This window comes from Fistularia commersonii, chromosome 34, assembly GCF_037954325.1.
Source record: "Fistularia commersonii isolate RoL2024-O1a breed Wild chromosome 34, RoL_Fcom_v1.0, whole genome shotgun sequence".
NCBI classification, from domain to species: domain Eukaryota; kingdom Metazoa; phylum Chordata; class Actinopteri; order Syngnathiformes; family Fistulariidae; genus Fistularia; species Fistularia commersonii.
The window spans coordinates 6019281-6038665 of record NC_141317.1 but is presented as its reverse complement, the minus strand read 5'-3'; the positions used below and the strand labels follow the sequence as shown (position 1 = coordinate 6038665).

The 19385-nt window shown below is 42.9% G+C and overlaps 1 protein-coding gene across 8 annotated transcripts in view; it reads left to right on the top strand.

The window, feature by feature from the left end:
- Window positions 1–19385, top strand: part of nav1a (neuron navigator 1a) — a 75486-nt gene that overhangs the window by 40656 nt on the left and 15445 nt on the right. For all 8 annotated transcript variants that reach the window (XM_086141852.1, XM_086141853.1, XM_086141851.1 and 5 more), the window contains 2 exons: window positions 14095–14233; window positions 16571–16874. In XM_086141852.1, coding sequence (XP_085997978.1) covers window positions 14095–14233; window positions 16571–16874 — 443 coding nt within the window. The remainder of the gene's footprint in view (window positions 1–14094; window positions 14234–16570; window positions 16875–19385) is intronic.

Genomic DNA, 19385 nt, shown 5'->3' with positions numbered 1-19385 from the left:
CATGGGTTGATAGATGGATGAAAAGAAATATGCTGGTCTTCCTGAGTCAAATTTTGCCCCATTAATGCCTGATGTTGGACACCATAACCATTAATCCAAGTCATGGATGGATGGATGGATGGATGGATGGATGAATGATTGGGATGGATGGATGGGATGGATGGCGATTAAAAGCTGAAATTTTATTGAGGAACATTGAGGGTCACTTCCGAGCATGGGGAAACTGAGTCATTGGGTTGTCTCACCTTCTGATTATCTGCAAGGTTGTTTTTTTTACGCTCCCGGAGTGCATTTTGGCCCGCGTGGATTTTATTTCTTATTTTTAATTTTTTTTATTATTTTTTTTTAATCTCGCGGCGCGTCAAAGCGCTCCCGTGGGAGAAGAAGCCACAGCTGGTCGCGATCATTGAAACGTGGGCCGAAGAAGAGAGAAGGAGGAGGAGGAATTCGGGGTGTTGCCTTTCTATCCCTCGCCTCCCTTTCTCGCTCATCGCCTCCCTCCCACCCTCCGCAGGCGTGTGTGTGTGTGTGTGTCTGTGTGTGTGTGTGTGAGTGCGGGAGAGAGAGAGAGAAAGAGAGAGCAGCCACTGCGGGAGTGAGCCAGTCAGTTCACGCTGCTGACTCTCACAGGCGCTTCCACCCGTTGTCAGCGGCCGAGACGTGGGTCCCGTGTCCCCGCCGTGGAGGCCGGATCGTGGGGTGAAATGCCAGCGTGGATCGTAAGGGCGTGAAAACGGCGTCGAAATGAGCGGACGCGTCCTGAACGGCAAAATGCTGCACCTCCCGACCCCGCAGCGCGCAGGGAGGACAATGCACTATCTGTCAAGGTAAACGGATAAAATGAAAAAAAAAACAAAAAACAAAAAAAACAAAAACGGAACACCGCAATCGCATTCCCGGTGACACGGTCGGTCTCGCCGGCGTGAGCGGCAGCGGAAGGCGCGGTGCCGCCGGTGCGGAGCCGGTGCGCAAAAGGCGGCAGCCGCGTCTCATTGATAAAACTCCCCAACAGCTGCACGCCTGAGTATTGTGGGCTGGCGTGCGTCTGGATGCGTGCGCCGTGCGTGTGCATGTGTGGACGGCAACCAAAGACCTGGCTTTTTTTTTTTCATTTGAACGTTTGCATGAGCTTGTCTGGAGACTGACTGTGCAGGAAGGCAGGACGTGGAAGGTGAAGCGGTGCAACTGCGCGGTGGAAGTAACGCGTTACTGCAATAGAAAACAATAGGGTTAATGCCGCATGTGTACGCGTACAGCGTGTCCCAAGTCTTTCCCGACCGGCTGCATCCCCCATTGTTTCAAGCTGCTGTCAACCGGTTTCCGTCAGTCCTGGGTGGGTGTGATTGAGTGGGTGGGTGTGTATTGATCCAATGCGGGGACCGGACCGAATTTTATTGGAACCGGGGACCTACATTCTCCCCCCGGTAATCTGCTGTGATTGGGCCACCGGTACCATCTCTGTGCCCACGCCATAGGAGGATGAGCCAGGTATGGCTCAGTGTGTGGGCTAATCTAGGCCGTCGAGGGGAGGAGGAGGAAGAGGAGGATGGCTTAAAGAATATAGCTCTTAAAATTATAAATAAAAGATAAAATGAATGCTCATGCGTGTGGGAGGAGTACTGGATTTTAGAGACCGTCATAATGACAGGGATGCTGTGATGCGATGGTCGTGTGATGGATTGGGATGTGGCGGTTCAGATGTGGCGCCCCTTGTCGGTCGACTGACCCAAGTCATCCATTGACCCCTTCATGTGAACCCATTAGACTGGAGTGGTCTGATATCAGGGCACACACACACACGCACACTTACACACCACACACTCACACACATCTAAATTGAAACCCAATGGGATCAAGCTGGTGTGTTTTTTTTTTTTTCATCTATTTGTTTGAGTTGGAAACATTTGCTTAAACACACTGACTGTAAATACGTAGGATCTGATAAGAACACATGCACACACATATCTTTTCAACAGATAACAAAACGGTATTTGTGTGTGTGTGTGTGTGTGTGGGGAGGGGGGTCGACAAATGTCTTTGCATAATGAAACATTAAACATGCATCATTAGCTAACCCATTTCAGTCAGCACAAAGACTGGTCAACTGCATTAGTCATTCTGAAAATGCTCCAGTATCAACTCTATCTATGTGTGTGTGTGTGTGTGTGTGTGTGTTGTCATCTCAACACTTAGCGAAGTCTGCTAAGCATGACCTGCCACTATCTACATTCACCCCATGTTCACAGCATAACCTCATCCTAGCAGCAGGTTTTAACACGGGCGACATCACTCATAAACGTGCGACGGGTCCAAAGCGTCTCGATACATGTACATTTTTAACTCCGCCCAGCAGGCAGGACTGAACGGGCCAACGCGCACACACACACCCACGCATATCACGCCGTGCGGCAAATGTTGTTTTTTTTTAGAGCAGCACAAGGCTGGAGCAGGAGCCTGATTATATTTCAATTTTATATAGATTGTGTGAAGTATACATTCCACTTTCTGTTGCCAGAAGCTGGCACTACTGGTTAATTATTAAAATCCACCTTTAGGTTACTGTATCGTCAAAAGGTAAAGCTCTAAAAAGAAGATCTACAATAGATATTTCGCATGACGACGTCGTGCGGCCTGTTGGTGGCTGTATTGGAAAATTTCAGAATTTAACCCCTGAATATCTTCAGGATTCAGAATTTAGCAAGTAAAATAGAGTTCTGTGCTATTATCAGCCAACAAAATACCGTACTTTACATTTTGTTCAAGATTTTTACAGTTCTGCAGTTTTATAGGGGCTATACATCCTTTAGTTTCAGTAGGTCTCCGTTGGGCGCTCTGGCCTCCCAAAACAAACTACTAGATGTGATGCAGAACAGATTTATGTCACAGCTGATGTCATTTGTCTATGGGAAGTGTGAGTCACTTGTAGAAGCAGAAGGTGAGATTTGGTGATGTTTTCACAGTTTATCACCATCAGCAGCCCATAAAGACTGTGCATAGTCATTAAAGTGGCATTAAGTAATGGTTGTAACCACTGCATTACGATTACAAACTATGCGTCTGAATACTCTTTGCAAGTCTCACACCTGTTTGCTCGCGCTGTTGTTGATCTTGGAGATGCTGGTGACCAAAACGAGTGTGATTTCACAAGGTGGCGGGCACATTAATGTCATAGCGCCGCCATGTTAGCTGCATTTTTTTTTTTAGTTAAGGAGAATAAAGGTTATATATTTTTATTTTACTTTATATAATAAAGGAATAAAGGGATTTCAAACAGCAAACAGAGTGCACCCAAAATGTTTTAAACAGAGGTTAGGGTGAGGTTTCATGGATAGATAAATTTGTTGTGAAAACACATTTTGCTGACTCACACAGTGCAATCGTTGGTTGGTCAGCTGATGATATCAAATCCTTGTGAGTCTTCCTCCCCTTAAGAATCACCAATAAACATTTTATCTTCATACCATTTATAATATGCAAAATATTCTTAAGCAAAAAAATAACTAGCATATTTCCTATATTATTAAAAAAATCCAGAAACTATGAGTATACATGAATATTACTGGGATAAGCCTCTATATTAGATGTCACAAATCCCATTCATCAGGCTGCCTGTAAAGAGCACATCCTTAACTGACTGCTGGAAAGGTTTAACTCAATCATAGCTATTAAGTCATACTTTGGACATCCTCAATATTTTTCTAAATAATGAAGCCCAAACGCACAAACTTGTTTGCAACGAGCAAACTAAAAATCACGTGTGATGTTCATTTTTTTTTTTTTTTATGTGCTCACATAAGGACGTTTTAAAGTTTCTTGGTTACAACAGAAATGCTTCTTCTGACAAACAAATCTTACATTTAAAGAAAGGAATCAATTAAAGTAGAAAGCCAAGAGTGCAAATGCAAAAGAAACATGTTATTTCTATCCATTGATCGACGAACGGAGGCAGGCGACATCTGACTGTCCATGTTTGGTAATTGTGTGAACATGTCTTCGAGGTCATTATGGAGAACTGAGAGCGAAACAACAGACGCTTGTTACCTGGAGCTTGTGAGACACATGCACTCGCTCTTTTTCATTGTGCAAACAGGAGCCCAAGTTCACAAACAGAGCTCATATTTTCATGAGGTGGTACCTCCTGCGGTTTAGTGAGTTACATCAAAAGCCAGAGCGCGATCTGCAGCCAGTCGACACTGTGACTCAAAAGAGAAGGGTACAACCTCAAAAGCCCTGCTGTATAATTACCTCAAGATGGCCTTTTACCTGACATTGTAGGTGATTTTAAAAAAAAAATCTTTGGGAATCAATCGACCCTATATATGTTTCCAGAGAAGACCCTGCTATAAGGGCATGGAAAAACATCGTAGACACATATAACAGGAAGCAACAAGGAAACGTTGACCAGGGAGGATACATCCTCAAATCTAGTATGAAGTAAAATAACTAAACACATTTAAAAGCACCACTTATAAAGGCTTTACAATCAGGCAGAGCGATCAAGTGGCTCCATTTTAAATCTAGTCGCAGGCAGTTTGGTTCATGCTTTTAACAGACCGTGAAACCACCTCCGCAAAGCCTTAACCACGGCCAATGTCTCTCCAATCAAAGTATAAATGTATGATGGGAGTTTATGAGTGATTTATAAACGAACAAGTGCCAGTGACTGAGCCGCCTCCAGAGACGGCCACCCAGTCTTGGCACGGAGACTAAGATGATGAGTGAGAGCTTTATCAGTCAGTAATTCATCTGGGGTGGGGTTTGGTCAAACACGCACGGCGGCATATAACACGAGACCCTTTAGAAATGCAAAATGAGAAAGGAATTCAGGCAATAATTTGTTGTCAAATTCAGAGCCGCCGGATCTTTATGTTGTGTGTCCGTGTTCCAATGCTTCGACTCGCGTTTGCGCGTCTGCATATGTTGGCGGATTAGGGAGCGGGACCCCGGAATACAATCCCTGGAATGCGAAGTGTGTGTTTTGAGCAGCCTCGGGGCAAGGAATGTCTTCTAAACTCACTGTAACATGTTGAGGTGGCATGACCAAAATGCGAGAGTTAGGAGTGACAGCAGGTGATGGGTGCATGCTCTTCAGGGGTGCGCCCCAAGGCCTGTTGGGCACAATGCCACATGGATAAATATATACATTTTACCCGCATGCATAAAATCTTTTGGTCTAGCACACACAGAACAACCTGTAGGGCCTGCGCTGCGGGGGAGTAAAGTGTATATTTTAATAAGTGTCTGCTTTATATCAGCCTGTAAAGGTGAAAGAATGTCTCTGATCCCATCAATAGGCCTTTCATTCTTTTTTGTTTAGGTGGTGTTTGGACAACCTCTGGCAGGTGCTTAGCGGTGTTCTACTACGATCAGTAGTCTCTTTGTGCGACTTTATTTGATTTAAGCGAAATCTGTCGGCTCACATTTTCTTACTTGGAGCTTTGTCATTACTTTTTCTCATTTCTCTCTAAAGATGTTTCAAACGCCTATTCTTCATCCTCAAGGTGAACCGATCAGTGCCTTTGTACCTACGATCAATATACAATCCCTGACCTGTCCGGTCCCCTTCCCTAATCTCGATAATGAACATGTGATCACGGTGTGACAGGATTAAATGATTAGTTGTTGCCTACCTTTTATTTACTGAATGGCGCGTATGTTGCGGCGCTTACCTCGGGCCGAGGCTCACCCCGTTCTGAGATTACGGGTCGGAAATCTGTCACGGTGCAACCCCGTGTGTGTATCAGCGTGTTTGCGATGATGTTTTTGCCAGAGTTTCCCTAAAGCTACCAATTTGCGTAATGTAAACCCACACCAATGGCATATTTGATCGCTCGGTTAACATCAGCGATCGTTCTTGTCGGCTAAACAGCTGACGACTCCGAATGAATTTCCCAGATGTCATATCATACCTCATTCTTTTATTAAGTTGTCATTCTAATCTTTTTTTATGTGTGTTTTTTTTTTTCTCCCAGTTTCTTACCGCAGTCATCTATCTGCTGCTCGATTTATGTTGCTCCAAGTTTTTTCTTTTTTTTTTTACTTCACTGTATTCTGGTGATCAAAAGACAGCTGTCAGAGGACCTGTTAGTGTTTGTGCCTTTACACATGTGTGTGGCACCGTCTCCTACAGCTGCTTCAAGTTAACAGCAACTTGGAGGTAGCGTGCTACATTCAAAAGTGGAACCTCCCTCTCTTCCTCCTTCTCCTTCCCTTTCGTTAGCCCACTGGTCCCCCTATTTCAAACCAAAACATCCCTGTGTGCCGTTATTTCACACAGCCGTTAAGTCAGCTGACATGTCTGGAGGGAGGCCAGAGGTAATTCTACCCAAGGATCCAGCCCTGGTCCAGGGCCTCTGCATGGTGGGGTTCCCCGTGTGAGCTCCTCCCTAGTTCTTTGCCGAGAACTCGGGGCGAGGAGGTTCTCCACGCTGCTCCCCAGACTGAACTTCTTAAAAAGGTGATTTAAAAGGGCATTCCAGCTCGTCCCAGGAGTACTGTCCTTCGTCCGCTTCCTGGTCTCATGTAGAGAGGAGAGCAACTTGGGAAGAAAATTCAGTGTACTTTGGGTGTCAAGGGTTAGTGGGCCATATCGGGGCTCTGCCGGTCGCACACACAGACATTTTTTTTAAGTTCTTCTGTGAAATTTAACACTCTTTGACCCAATTTTCATACTGGCTATATTAAAAAACACTGAGGAATATTTTTGGGATAATTATCCCGCACATTTATTAAACTCCAGGTAGTGCTTTGTTTATGCGGTGTAAATTAAAAAGACATTTGTTACCACATTTAAAGAAGTTCATCCATTCTAACCTTTAAACCTTTACGTTGTTTTAGTTCGACTTAAGCACACACACATGGACGAGGAAGGTATCTCTACATACCTTTTGTCGCTCCAAGCCTTCCTTTTTGGGTCTTACAGTACGAGAAGATCAAAATGACCCGTTAGGTGTCAGCGTGATCACCAGACAGTCCTGCAGTTCTTTGTTGCTCCGCTCAAAGTTCCTTATATGATGCTTGGAACCTTCCCCTGTTTTATGTCTTGTTTCATTTCTCAAGACTGAAGAAGCCCAGAGCCAAGCTAATGCTCAGCTGCAATTTGTTGCACAATGAACAAACTTCATTTGTCCTGCCCAGAGAGGTCACATGGAGAGAAATTCAGAGATTCATTCGCCATCTGAGCTCCCTGAACACTAAAAGCAAATAAAAAATGATCCGGATTCCTGATGTGTTCATTTGCATTTGCAGAGATGTAACTTTCCATCCAGAAAGCCTCAAGCATTTGTAGAAAATGTCTCAATCTTTCCAAGGAAAACTCGCCTTATGAACCTCAGTATTCTTTCACAAACATGCAGTTGCACGGACTCACACCTCAGACACCTTAGTAAGCAACATGGGTGCCTTTCAGTGACCCTCAGCGGTGAGGATTTGAGTCAAAACTACTGTTCTAGTTAGTCAACAACATTACCAACATTGACACAAGCGTCACTTTATGTGACGATGGCAATTTGCATTGATTTATACGGTTGAGTTTGTGTGTGTGGGTCTGTCTGTCTGTCTGTCTGTCTGTCCGTCTGTATCTATTTGAGGTCCGTATAACCCCAAAGGCCATTGCTGTCAGGGTCACGCCTGTCAAAAGCACAACAGGATTTCTCTTGTATGATGGCCATTTAGAGATGTGACCTCTTACTTCCCTCTCAACCTCGCACACATACAGCACCTCTTGCCAAGGCCCCTGGTCTGCTCTCATCCTGGTGGCAGATGGAATTAGCAGTAATTACCAGCTCATTAACTCCAGCCTGTTCTGTAATCCCCTGTAAAGCCCAAATATTGCATATGGTGTGTGTGTGTGTGTGTGAGTGTGTGTGTGTGTGTGTGTGTGTGTTCATGTTCTTGCACAATACATTGTCCAAGTCATTATCACACAATGTCTTATTACAGTTTATGGAAATAGGACAGAGGAACCAATAGAATACGCTGAAGAGGAAATTAATTTCTGTGTTCATTGTTTAACGTGGCCCAAAAAGTGTTGTTCTGAAACTGGTCTTATCAATGATTTACTGTAAGGGTACAGAAAAGCAAGTCATCAGAAAACCTGTGCTACTGTAGCTAATCAAAAGCTATCGTAATGAGATTTGTTACTAATCACACTGGAAGTTCTTTAAGCTTCCTGACAGCAATGCAGAAGTAGATATGCTGCTAATTTAGAGGTGTGACTACATGTCAGCACAGCGTGTGCAGCAGCGCATCTCCAACAAGTACATACTAGAGAGCAGCAGATGGCTAATACCATATGAAAATTAGCGGTTAAAATGATAGTTGTATTCAATCAGCAGATGGTTTCAGTACAAGTACCGACATCCGACAACACACAGCAGAACATGATGATCACCATAGACACAGGATGTTCGAGGCGAAATATGTCTGGATTGGCTGTACATGTCATAGTTGGACGCTTTCAATAGAAGTCTGGTGTGCTGAGAAAATACTGTTCTAGCCCTATATGGTGCTTCACTGACAGATGGGCCTACAATGCTTATACAGCTCCACGGATTATCTCAAAATCAGAATCAGTTTAATAACAAAGTACATTTTTACATAAAAAGATTGGGCTTCGTAGTGCAGAAGAAAACCACGTCACCGAAAGCTTAAATATATATATTTATATGAACTATAAAAAGACACTGCAAAATGTTTACAATGTGGCTGAAATTAAGTTAAGTGCTAGGTAGGTGAGAATGTGTCCGTGGGGTATTACTGACTTCAACAACCTAATAACAGCTCAGTTTCTTTTATTTACAAGGCCTTTATTGGATAAATTCAGCTGTGACCTAATACAAACCACGGTAATTCACAGATTAATGAGATTGTTTCCTGAAAAGCGCTGATGTGGTCCAAGGACCCATATTGTTAGCCATCTGTATCCGCCAGCCATTGGCAGGTAGATGGCTTGTTCCATTACAAGTACATTTTTTTTTCCTCACCATTGTCTTTTTCATTTTCATTTTAATACTTCATATTTCCATACTAATTATCTGTTGAGACTAAGTGAAGTGGTCAGTGCAGTTGCTGTATGTGCACTGCAGAGAGCGAGCACTCAGTGCTGCTCCAGCCAGCTTGTCTTGTGTGTGAGTAAACACCAGCACCGACACAAGGTTACTGTAAGAGCACAGTCATCTCTGTTGGTTCAAGTTTTGTGCGTCTAGACATGAGACCTTTCAGATGATGTGCCCCAATTTACCGTTACTTCAGTTCTCATTTTCTTTTTTAGTAGAAACTTTCAGTTCACCTTCTGATTTTTTGACGATATGCTGTGTGGTACCATTGGTATGGGGGAATGTCTGCTTACTCACTCTCACACGTACTGCCAATTCATCTGTTTGTTTACTTGCGCCTCTAAATAATCTGAAAATTACCTCAACAACTGAAGACAGACAGTAATGATGTCACCCTGCATCTCGTCTCATTGTCATCTCAGACACACGTTACTGCTTCACATATTTAGACTTCAAAGATTAAATGACTAAAACAGCTTTAAAAATGGTGCCCCCTCTGGTTTCTGAGTTGACTGCCCAGTGTCCGCCTGCCGCTGCCCTCTTTTCCATTTGCCTGAAAAGGCACCAAGAGCCCTTCTGATTTAGCCATTTTTGGCTCTGCCACGTGACACTGTGGATTTTAATAGCCATGGAAATTTCCCATCCATCATAGAACTGCAGACGCACTTGCCCCGGCTGAAGCCAAATATCACCATGGATAGGATGCTTTTAACCCCATGATAGTCAAAGGAGTCAAAAGGCAATGTGCTAACATTGTATAAGTATCTATCCCATCTATACATTGGGAAATGGTGTCTTTTTACTAAGTTGCCAATTGTTAGAATTATATAGCAAGATTAAAAAAGAAATGCAGTTCCCCCTTAAGCATTGAATTACATCGAAATTATTATTGATAATAATAATGATAATTGGTTTGTTCATTCATTTATACATATATTTTGTTATACTATATATTATCTATTCTAATTATACATAACTCATAAATGTGAATGACGGTGTGAATGGCCGTATGTATCTATATCTGGCCTTGTGATTTACTGGTGAGCGATCCTGGCTTCGCCCCCCCACCACACCACCACACCACCACACCCCGCCCTTATCAGCTGGGATTTGCTCAAGCACCCCCGCAACCCTCCTCAGTACAACAAGATTAGCGGCAATGACAATGATTGGATGAAAATATGTGTACACTAGCACTCACGATCAAGGGCAATCTGTCAATCCAGTCATTAGTTCTTCATATATTTTGAACTGTTAGAGTATACAGCAGTGAGTGTGTCATTCCACAACCGCTCCCTATATTTTGACATTGGTGCGTGGTATCTATGTCACATTCCTAGTAAGGAATTTCTCCATACACTTAAATGGAGCAGCTTATCAAGCCTCGCCGGCTGTCGGCTCTCCAAAGAGGCGTTAGCTCCCAATTTTTCAGCAGCCACTGCTCCCATAAGCCACAGGCAAAGCCTCTTTGTCTCAACAGTGGTCTTTTTCAATTTTTGCTGACATCCTTCAGCCTAGGTGAGGGGAGGAGAGGAGAGGAGAGGAGAGGAGAGGAGAGGAGAGGAGAGGAGAGCTCTCTTTATAAGCAGCAAAAACAACCGTGTACACCAGATAAGAGCAATTAGCTCCATATCCTGAATAGTACCAAGGACCAAGGACTGAGTATTCTGCAGCTCTTCAGCCATTCTCTTGGTATTTCGGTGCATTCAGTGTTGTCTGTGGGTGTGTCTGGCCTCTCTCAAGATTATGAGGAACAAAGAAACAGTGACTATGTACAGCAATTGTTCCTATTGACCACTGTGACCTTTATTAAAAAAAAAAAAAAAAAAATGGAAAAAAATGGAAACCATATTCAACATTCTGCATTTTAATTTCCGGTTACCGAAATACTGAACCTTTTTACAGAGACACTTCTTATTGAACACGAGAAGGTAGATTTGGAAAGCACCGTGACCGGAAGGTTCGAGGTGAATTGATTTCCTTGTGGACGTGACAAGTGTACACATAAAAAAAATAATATCGGGGAGATGGTGGTGATGAATGATTTTAATCAAGTGTATCTCAACTTAATTGACATTTATTGAAGCCTAAATTGAATCAATGTCGATATTCAGTGTGACAATGGAATTAGATTCATCGGAATCGTTTCTCAGTATCCAGACGGGAGACACTGTATACAGGAGAGTCAGAGGCCTCAAACCAAGAAGCCTTTACCTACAAAATATCTGCATACAGATTAGTCTCAGTAAGGGTGACCCATATAATAACCCCTCCTCAAAGAGAAAATCTACCCACGGGACTGCCAGGTAAAGCAGAGTGCAGTTTTTATATACCACTAATTCTTGCATTTTCCAACTAATATGATCATTTTTAGTTTGAAGTCAATTCAAAAACCTGTTGAACCCTATTCATATATATGAGAAACTCATTAGTTCATTCATCCATTATCTGTACGGCTTATCTTGCCCTCAAGGTTGCATGAGGCTGGAGCCTCTCCCAGCCGCCATTGGGCGAGAGGCGGGTCTCACCCTGAGACAAATTACTGAAAAGGAAAAATATCTGTTCCCACTACATTAGTCCTATTTTCCTGAACGATTCCTTAAAAAAAAGAATGGATTTGACTTGATTTTGATCTTTCCAGAAGTGTTTGGCAACAGTTAAACTGGAAAATGGACGATGTACATTAATGGCATCTAGTATTTTCCCTCTGCCATCCAGCTGCTGCTGTAGACTGGAACAGATGAGGTGGAGTCTGGATGGATGAGATATTTTAGCAGCTGCTATTACAAGAATGACTAAGTGGAAGAGAAATGACGGTGTAGGTTTCGTGGGAGAGATGATACACCTCATCCCTCCATCGTGTCCCTCCATCATGTGTGGGAGCTCCTTGTATCAACAAATGTCCGTTTCTTCATCGAAAAGGTCATCAAAATTCTCCTGAATCTTCCCCATCGGCCACTCGACCTTTTTGAGTATCCTCATATTCCACCGTTTCATCCTCAAGTTCAGACATCCTATTATCGGGAGGTGATGATTAATGCGCAGTAGCAGTTATCCGACAGTGGCTGTATCAGGAAATTAACTTCAGCAGAGATACCATCTATTTTAGAACAGCTTTTCTTTTTCTGCTCTCCCAACTGAGATGAGTTAAACATCGAGGGCTGATTAACCATCATTTCTTCAGATTCAACCCTAAGGCATCCCAGTGTAATTTTTCGCTGGCTGTGTGTCTCTTGATAGCTTGTGTCCGTGTTACCGGCTGCGTTCTCTTAGCATTTCACCTTTAAGCGACCTTAACAAAAGTCCTCTACGACTGAAAGTGACTAAAGTGCCAGAGTTTCAGGTACCGTTTGATTTCCCCCCATTATTGGATCCTTGTGACCTCTTGTTTCTATCAGTTAATAACCCGAGACGAGCGACACTGACCAAACACGTGCTGTTTTCACGCCGGTCGGCTTTCAGACAGCTCAGAAGCTCAAAATAACAAAGAGATGCTGATGCTGGACCGCAGTTTTGTCTCAAGAGGGATTTTTATCCTCGAGCAACGAGGAATCTGAGACACGCTCGCCTCTGCATTCAGTCTGAAAGAATGTGAAATGTATTTTTCCTTGTTTCTGGATTTTTTTTAATTTTTTTTTCATTTGTTTGTTATTATCACAGCTGCCCTGGAAAAGGTATCTGAGCTTGAAGATGACTCCTCTTTAAAATCTGGGGAGCAGACTTTGCTGATAGTCAGGATCATATCAGCTTAAAATCTTGTTCATATCAAATATCGAAATTTCTAAACTGTCAGAAAACTCATCTGCTATTTTCTTGTTTTGGGCCCATGTAAATGGTAAAACAATGTCTTACACTATTGAAAAAGGTGTATAGACAGATTGAATAACTGAAAAAGTACGTAAAAGTCCTTTGACTTCCAGACTGGGCGATCAAATTTTGCCCACTCTTGTGTCTTGGATAGTCAGAGCTTCATCGGGGAGGGCTTTTTCTTTTCCCCCTCTCCCCCCGATCAAAACCACTGTCAACCCCCCCAGGGTACGGCGTGACCCGTACGCGCACCCAACTGGAAGGCCCACGCTTTTTCGCCCTCTGCCCATCCCTGCGCCGCTGTATACGTGACCTCATTAGGCACGCTCCACCCTTAAAAATATCATGTGATATCAGTGTAACCTCTTGACCCTAATGTGACCATCTCTACCACCCCCCAGAATAAGCATGACCTGCTTATTGTACTACATTTACCAGTTACTATATATCCGCACCAATGTATAGCTGACCGCATTTCCCAACACAGCATTTTAGCAGATATGTGCTGAGCAGATTTCGTAGACCAGGCGCAGACTCAGCTCCTGCCTGCACTTGTGGGCACACCGTTGTATGGGTTCCTCAGTGCTATTTTTATGTCTGTGGGTTGAAGAGATGTTGAAGGCGCTCCAAACCTGAGTTTGCCAAGTGTCTGCAGTGCTTGCAGTGTGAAAGTCAAGCACACAGGGACAGTGAGGCTTCCAAACGAGGTCTTAGTCTATGAATATTTAATCAAAAGAAAAACTTGTACAATCGGCGCCAGGGGCTGCTCTATCTGAGCCTGCGGGGTTATGTCTTAAACTGTAAAGTATTCACAGAAGATAGTGGTAAGGTACTTAAATGATTGCTTGCAAAGAGGGAGACCAAGCTCGTGGTAGACTTTTGCATGGGAATACTATATATTGATCAAGAAGGCTTTGGTGGATGGCTTATGTGTTGAAACATAACCAGTCCAACTATGTACATCCTTAACCATTGTTAATGTTCCAACAATTTCTTCTTAGTTATTAACACTAAATCCTTGTTTCCCTTTTAGTGCAAACCAATGAAGTTTAAAGTTGTTGATTATTAATCTGTCACCCTAATGATACCTATTGTCTTTGATTTGTTATTATACAGTACTTTGTTGCATCCCTACTTTTTGGCCACTGTTATAAGAACCCCAGTGCACGCTTTATGCAAATGCATTGCTCTTTTAATACCTACACGTTGTCCTTATCATTGTGTCTTTCAGCTGGGATGAGAGCAGCTCCATCAGCAGCGGCCTTAGTGACGGCTCTGACAATTTGAGCTCTGAAGAGTTCAACACCAGCCCCACTCTCAACTCCCTCCCTACCACTCCAATTGGCTCTCGGAGAAACTCAACCATCGTGGTAAGTTACACACACAACTCATATACTTACACATTAATATGACAGACGGATTTTTAGCGTGTGTGTTACACTTGGATTAGTTGAGCTATTAACCAAGTGAAGCGCCGATGAGGTTGGAAATACATTTTTACACGTTTGAACAGTGGAGGAAGAGCAGGAAATAGATATTAGTCGGACAAATCCTGATGAAGTGCTCATCGCAGACCCATCATTTGTTCCCGCTGACAAATTCATCGAGCACACACAGTAGATGCAGGTCGGCTGAGCTGGGCCTTTTAAGGACCTGTTGTTGTTTTATTAAGCCGTCTGAGGAAGTAAGTGAAACACTAAACACAGAAACTCTAAAAATGTCAGCCAGTATAAACCACAGGCCTTAACATTCCTTTTGCCAGAACATCAGTAAATTTGCCACTATGTTACTCCTTAATGGGTTTGGGATTCTATTAACCAAATTCAACCTATAATTTAAGACTTTGTTTTTCTATTAAACCAAAATTCCTGATTATGTTGATTTAGAGGCTGCAGGTTCAGTGGCGTTTCTGGCTTTGCAAGTGGAAACATAGTCCTGAGTGATTATGTTTGCCCTCATCACACACTGTACCTCAGTAATGTACGTATGCCTTGTGGTATTCAGAAACGGCTGGATTTGGGGACGATAGCATTTAGGAACCGTGACATCATAGAATCTAAATTATATTTGGTCTTAACTGAGGATTTAGCTGTATACTTTGTATGTGTTTTCTGAGAGTGTGTGATGTAGGTCACACCTCCGCAATGTGGTTAGTCTGACTGATGCAGTGGGATTTGAGAAGGAGATACAGCGAGAGTTTAAAAAAAAGGGGCCGGCGTTACCATAGCAACAGAGGTACGAGGATGCTGAGAGTGCGGGTCTTTGTCTTCTCCATTATACTGAAGGACAGGACTACAACCTGGCCATCTGCACACACACACACACATACACACACACACACACACACATGCACACGGGGCCATCTGCAGTATTGCATCCAGGCCAGTGAGCCAGAAGAACCAGGGCACCTCCCTCCACACTGTTGCTGAAGTCATGGCAACCATTACCCCCTATGGCAACATTACCATGGAAACCAACCAACCACCACATCATCATGCACCCTGTATTGTTTAATACTTATGGCTGCCTTTTTCCTTGACATTAATGCTACTCTGTGCTTGTTTCCCTTTGTCTCCCAAATTCATTCTGTCCTTATTTTCCATTTCTGTTATTCCTGTGTTCGTTTGTGTTCCTTTGACTTCAATTTCCTCAATTGGAACTGTGAATGTGGAACATCTGTTCCTTATTCTCACACGTATTGAGTACATAGGTATAATACATAGGTACAATAGAAAGTAAAAGGGAAGTTTGACAGCGAATTAATAGGAATTCAAAATATAAGAGAATCAAATCCATTGAGAGGCGAGAGGTGACATATAGATACATTGTGACAGAAAAGTCTATTTTACCATTCTCACCCAGAGGCTGAGCAAGTATTCCTGAGAATTCACCTTCTTTTTCAAATATTTGTGCATGTACCATACAACAAACTGCTTTATTTCCTGTTGTGTTGTTCCCAATGTTTAGCTCTTGGAGGAGATGTATATTTGTGCCCCCTCTATTTCAATAATCAGAGAATGTGTTTGAGGAAATGATGTTTAAGCTACAGGTCCCGTCCTGTCAGGTCTCTCTCGCTCTGTCTTAAACACACACAAGCACACACATGCACACAAATACCTCCTCCCTATGTGATGTGAACCTGTCCATGGGGTCTATTGGTTTTAATATAAAAGGAATTCAGGTTGAAGCCTCATGGGAACTTTTGGCTGAAATGTCTTGAAAGTATCACATGCAGTAACACACTCACACACAGCGTCCCATTCACACACATTTGGACACACTGTTCAGCAGTTATTCTTGATGTGTGGGATCTAAACTGCGTCTGTGAAGTTAACTTCACATTCATCCACAAATAAACTCATATAAGTGATATTAAACATTGACACAGTCATGTTTTATCACTACATATAGAGTATTTTTAAATGACATTTCTGAACCCATTGCATTTTCATTTTTTCTATTGAACATGATACCATTTTAAATGGCAGAGGCCTGACTGCAAACTAGGCCTCATCATTTAGATAATTTTAATGCCCCCTCATTTGCTTTGCCATCAGCAAGAGCCAAAAAGATTGGAATCAGTGAATGCCATCAAAAGTGGGCATTGCTCAGAAATGAGCAACACAAAATCCAGTTTTTTATCATCATTGTTATTAAGTAAATAATTAATTGAACACACTATATACTATGTCTCTTTTGTTTTGTAGATGCGCACCGATGCTGAAAAAAGGTCCCTTGTGGAAAGCGGTCTGTCCTGGGACAGCGACGATACCAAACCCAGCCGCAAGAGTCAGGGCAGCAGCGTCTTTGACACAGGAAGCCTCAAGTCCGAATCTGCAAATAAATGGAAAAAAACACGTCCGCAGGGGGAGGGAATGGAAGGAAGCAGGGGTGAACTGAAGAAACCTCAGACCCTGGGCCAAGGAAATCTGCTCAAGAAAGGAAGAAATCCACCTGTGGGAATCACCTCCCCAATAACGCACACTTCTCAGACCGGGTTGAAAGTGGCAGGTAAGTTTGAAACACACCCAAATACACAACTTACATATATAGTATAGATGTATGTGTATATATATATGTATATGTACATATATATATAGATAGATAGATAGATAGATAGATAGATAGATAGATAGATATTTAAAATGTTTCATAAACTAAACACACCGACACTTTTCTCTGGCTGTCACCCATGCTCACTCACAAACACTCTGTCTTTGTACCACACTCAGCCACAGCTGCAGCCCACCCCCTGGGCCTTAGAAAGTGGTGCCATGTATCAAACGCCCATCACCACCCACTCCCTTCCTGCCAACCAACCACATTCACTCACTCACTCACTCTAAGCCACACACACACAAACACACACACACAGTCCCAATCTTTTTTCCCCTCTCTTTTCGCCCATCCTTTCCTATCCAATCTTTATTTCTGTGACAGAGAATTTATAGCACTAAAATAAAGCGACTGCAGAGAAAGGGACTGTGTGTGTGTGTGTGTGTGTGTGTGTGTGTGTGTGTGTGCGTGCTTGTGTGTTTGTGTTTGTGCGTCTGTCTGTTTGTGCGGGCGTCTCAAATCGTGCCAAAGTTAGAGAGTGTCGCCCATCACATTTAACACAAACCCACTCAACACAAACAGCACAATAGTGGAGATTGTGCAGCTGTGCGTTAAGCACACTGTGTAAACACACATTGACATCCAGGCGCAGACACACACAGGCCAAATCATACAATACATTAGTTGTGGTATTCTATAGCGGTCAAGATAACCTGTGTCAATTGAAACAGTCTTCTCTTTGTAGGACTATTTTTTTATTAGCCGCTATACAAGTGACATGTATGCCAAACACAGATATATATATGCATGTATGTATGATATATATTACAATGTGTGTTGTCAATATGCATGTATCTATGATATATATACATGTATGTACATATACAGTATGTACAGTATATATGCCTGTATATATATGCGTGTGCGCGCCCGCATATGTATGAATATATGTATATAGTTGTTTTTTTACTTTGTTACTGAATCTGACATTTTGCTGAATCAGACGCTCTAACAAGCAAAAGCAGATTATTAATAGTCCCGATGCTAATCATTGTTGAGGAATTCATAGATTCAAACTAATAACGAACAGACATTCTTTAAGGGTTCTAACCTTTTCCATGTGTCAACCAAAATTCACTAACACCCACTAATATTTAACTGCCATGGAAGTGCATTTAATTTTATTCACTGCCACGTCTCCCTAGTGCTCACAGGAATGTATCACCTCCGCCTCCAGCAGTAATGGAAAGGGGGCACCCTCATCTGTGCCCCCATTTTTGACACTCATCCGCTCCATCAGTACATCCTCAACTCTTTGTCATCTCTTCCAAATGCTCCATCTATTGCTGTATGGGCAGAGGAAAATGTTAAAAATGGTCAGAATTATGTCTTGAGAGACAGTGAAGCCATACGTGCACCGCCGTGTGTTACCTTCTTCCCCTCATGAAACCTCACAGAACTCTAACACAAATACATAGAATTTGATTTATTAGATTTTGCGTAATTGGGAGCGTTCGGCAAAACAAACTTATCGGTGCAAACTCCTCCGTGGTAGACAGTAATATGAGGCTGCACTGAAGAGGGATGTCACCCTGTGTGTCTCATGATTGTGCATAGATGCATGATCACTCCATCCTGCTGACTTCCTTCCCGTTTGCGGTCCTTGTCGGTGTTATCTAAAACTTACAGAAAATCTTTCTCGGTAGATTTCAATAAATTCTTGGAACGCGCAACCTCGTGGTTACACAACTGATCGAGTGCATGACTTGACATGTCAACCCAGTTATCGCGCTCCAGGTGGAACTTAAAGTATAATGAGTTGTCAGTGTCACATTTCTGTAAGACACAAAAGTCGGAACTCTCGAGTGTGTACTTGGTGCATGTCCGATCCTACATGTGTGTGTATGTGTCTTGTGGGTTTATAAATACCCTTAAATGACTCCAGATGTCTCGAGTCTGCGAGCTGGTGGGTCCGATTCAACAGCAGTTCTTTGACTGTGTTAATGCCTTGTATATAAACCTCATATAACAACTCCCATTAGATACGAAGTAAAAGTCATGGGTATTGTGGGCTTTCACTTGTGTGGCCATTGCCCACGAGTTTGCATGCTAAATTGACTTAAAGATCTCATTCCTCATCATAACTTCCAAATTGGTCTACTTAATTTGGGCAATGCACAGGTGTGAGACAAAATCACGCAATGCTCCCTCCACCTCGGGCTCTGTACATAAAGACCCTTTAGTGGGGGAGACATGCGGTAAGTGTGTGTTCCTTGCAGTTTTCGTGCCCACAGATGGGCTTTGTTAATGTGAAGACCAGTTTTCCACAGTCATGCTGCATATGTTCATTTAAGCTCTCAGCAGCCGTGACCCACGGAAGCCTCACTTACTGGAAAGCCAGAGAAAACTATTTTAGTTCATCAGGATGGAAAAGAAGGGTCACAGCGTGATAACAGTGTGAGCAAG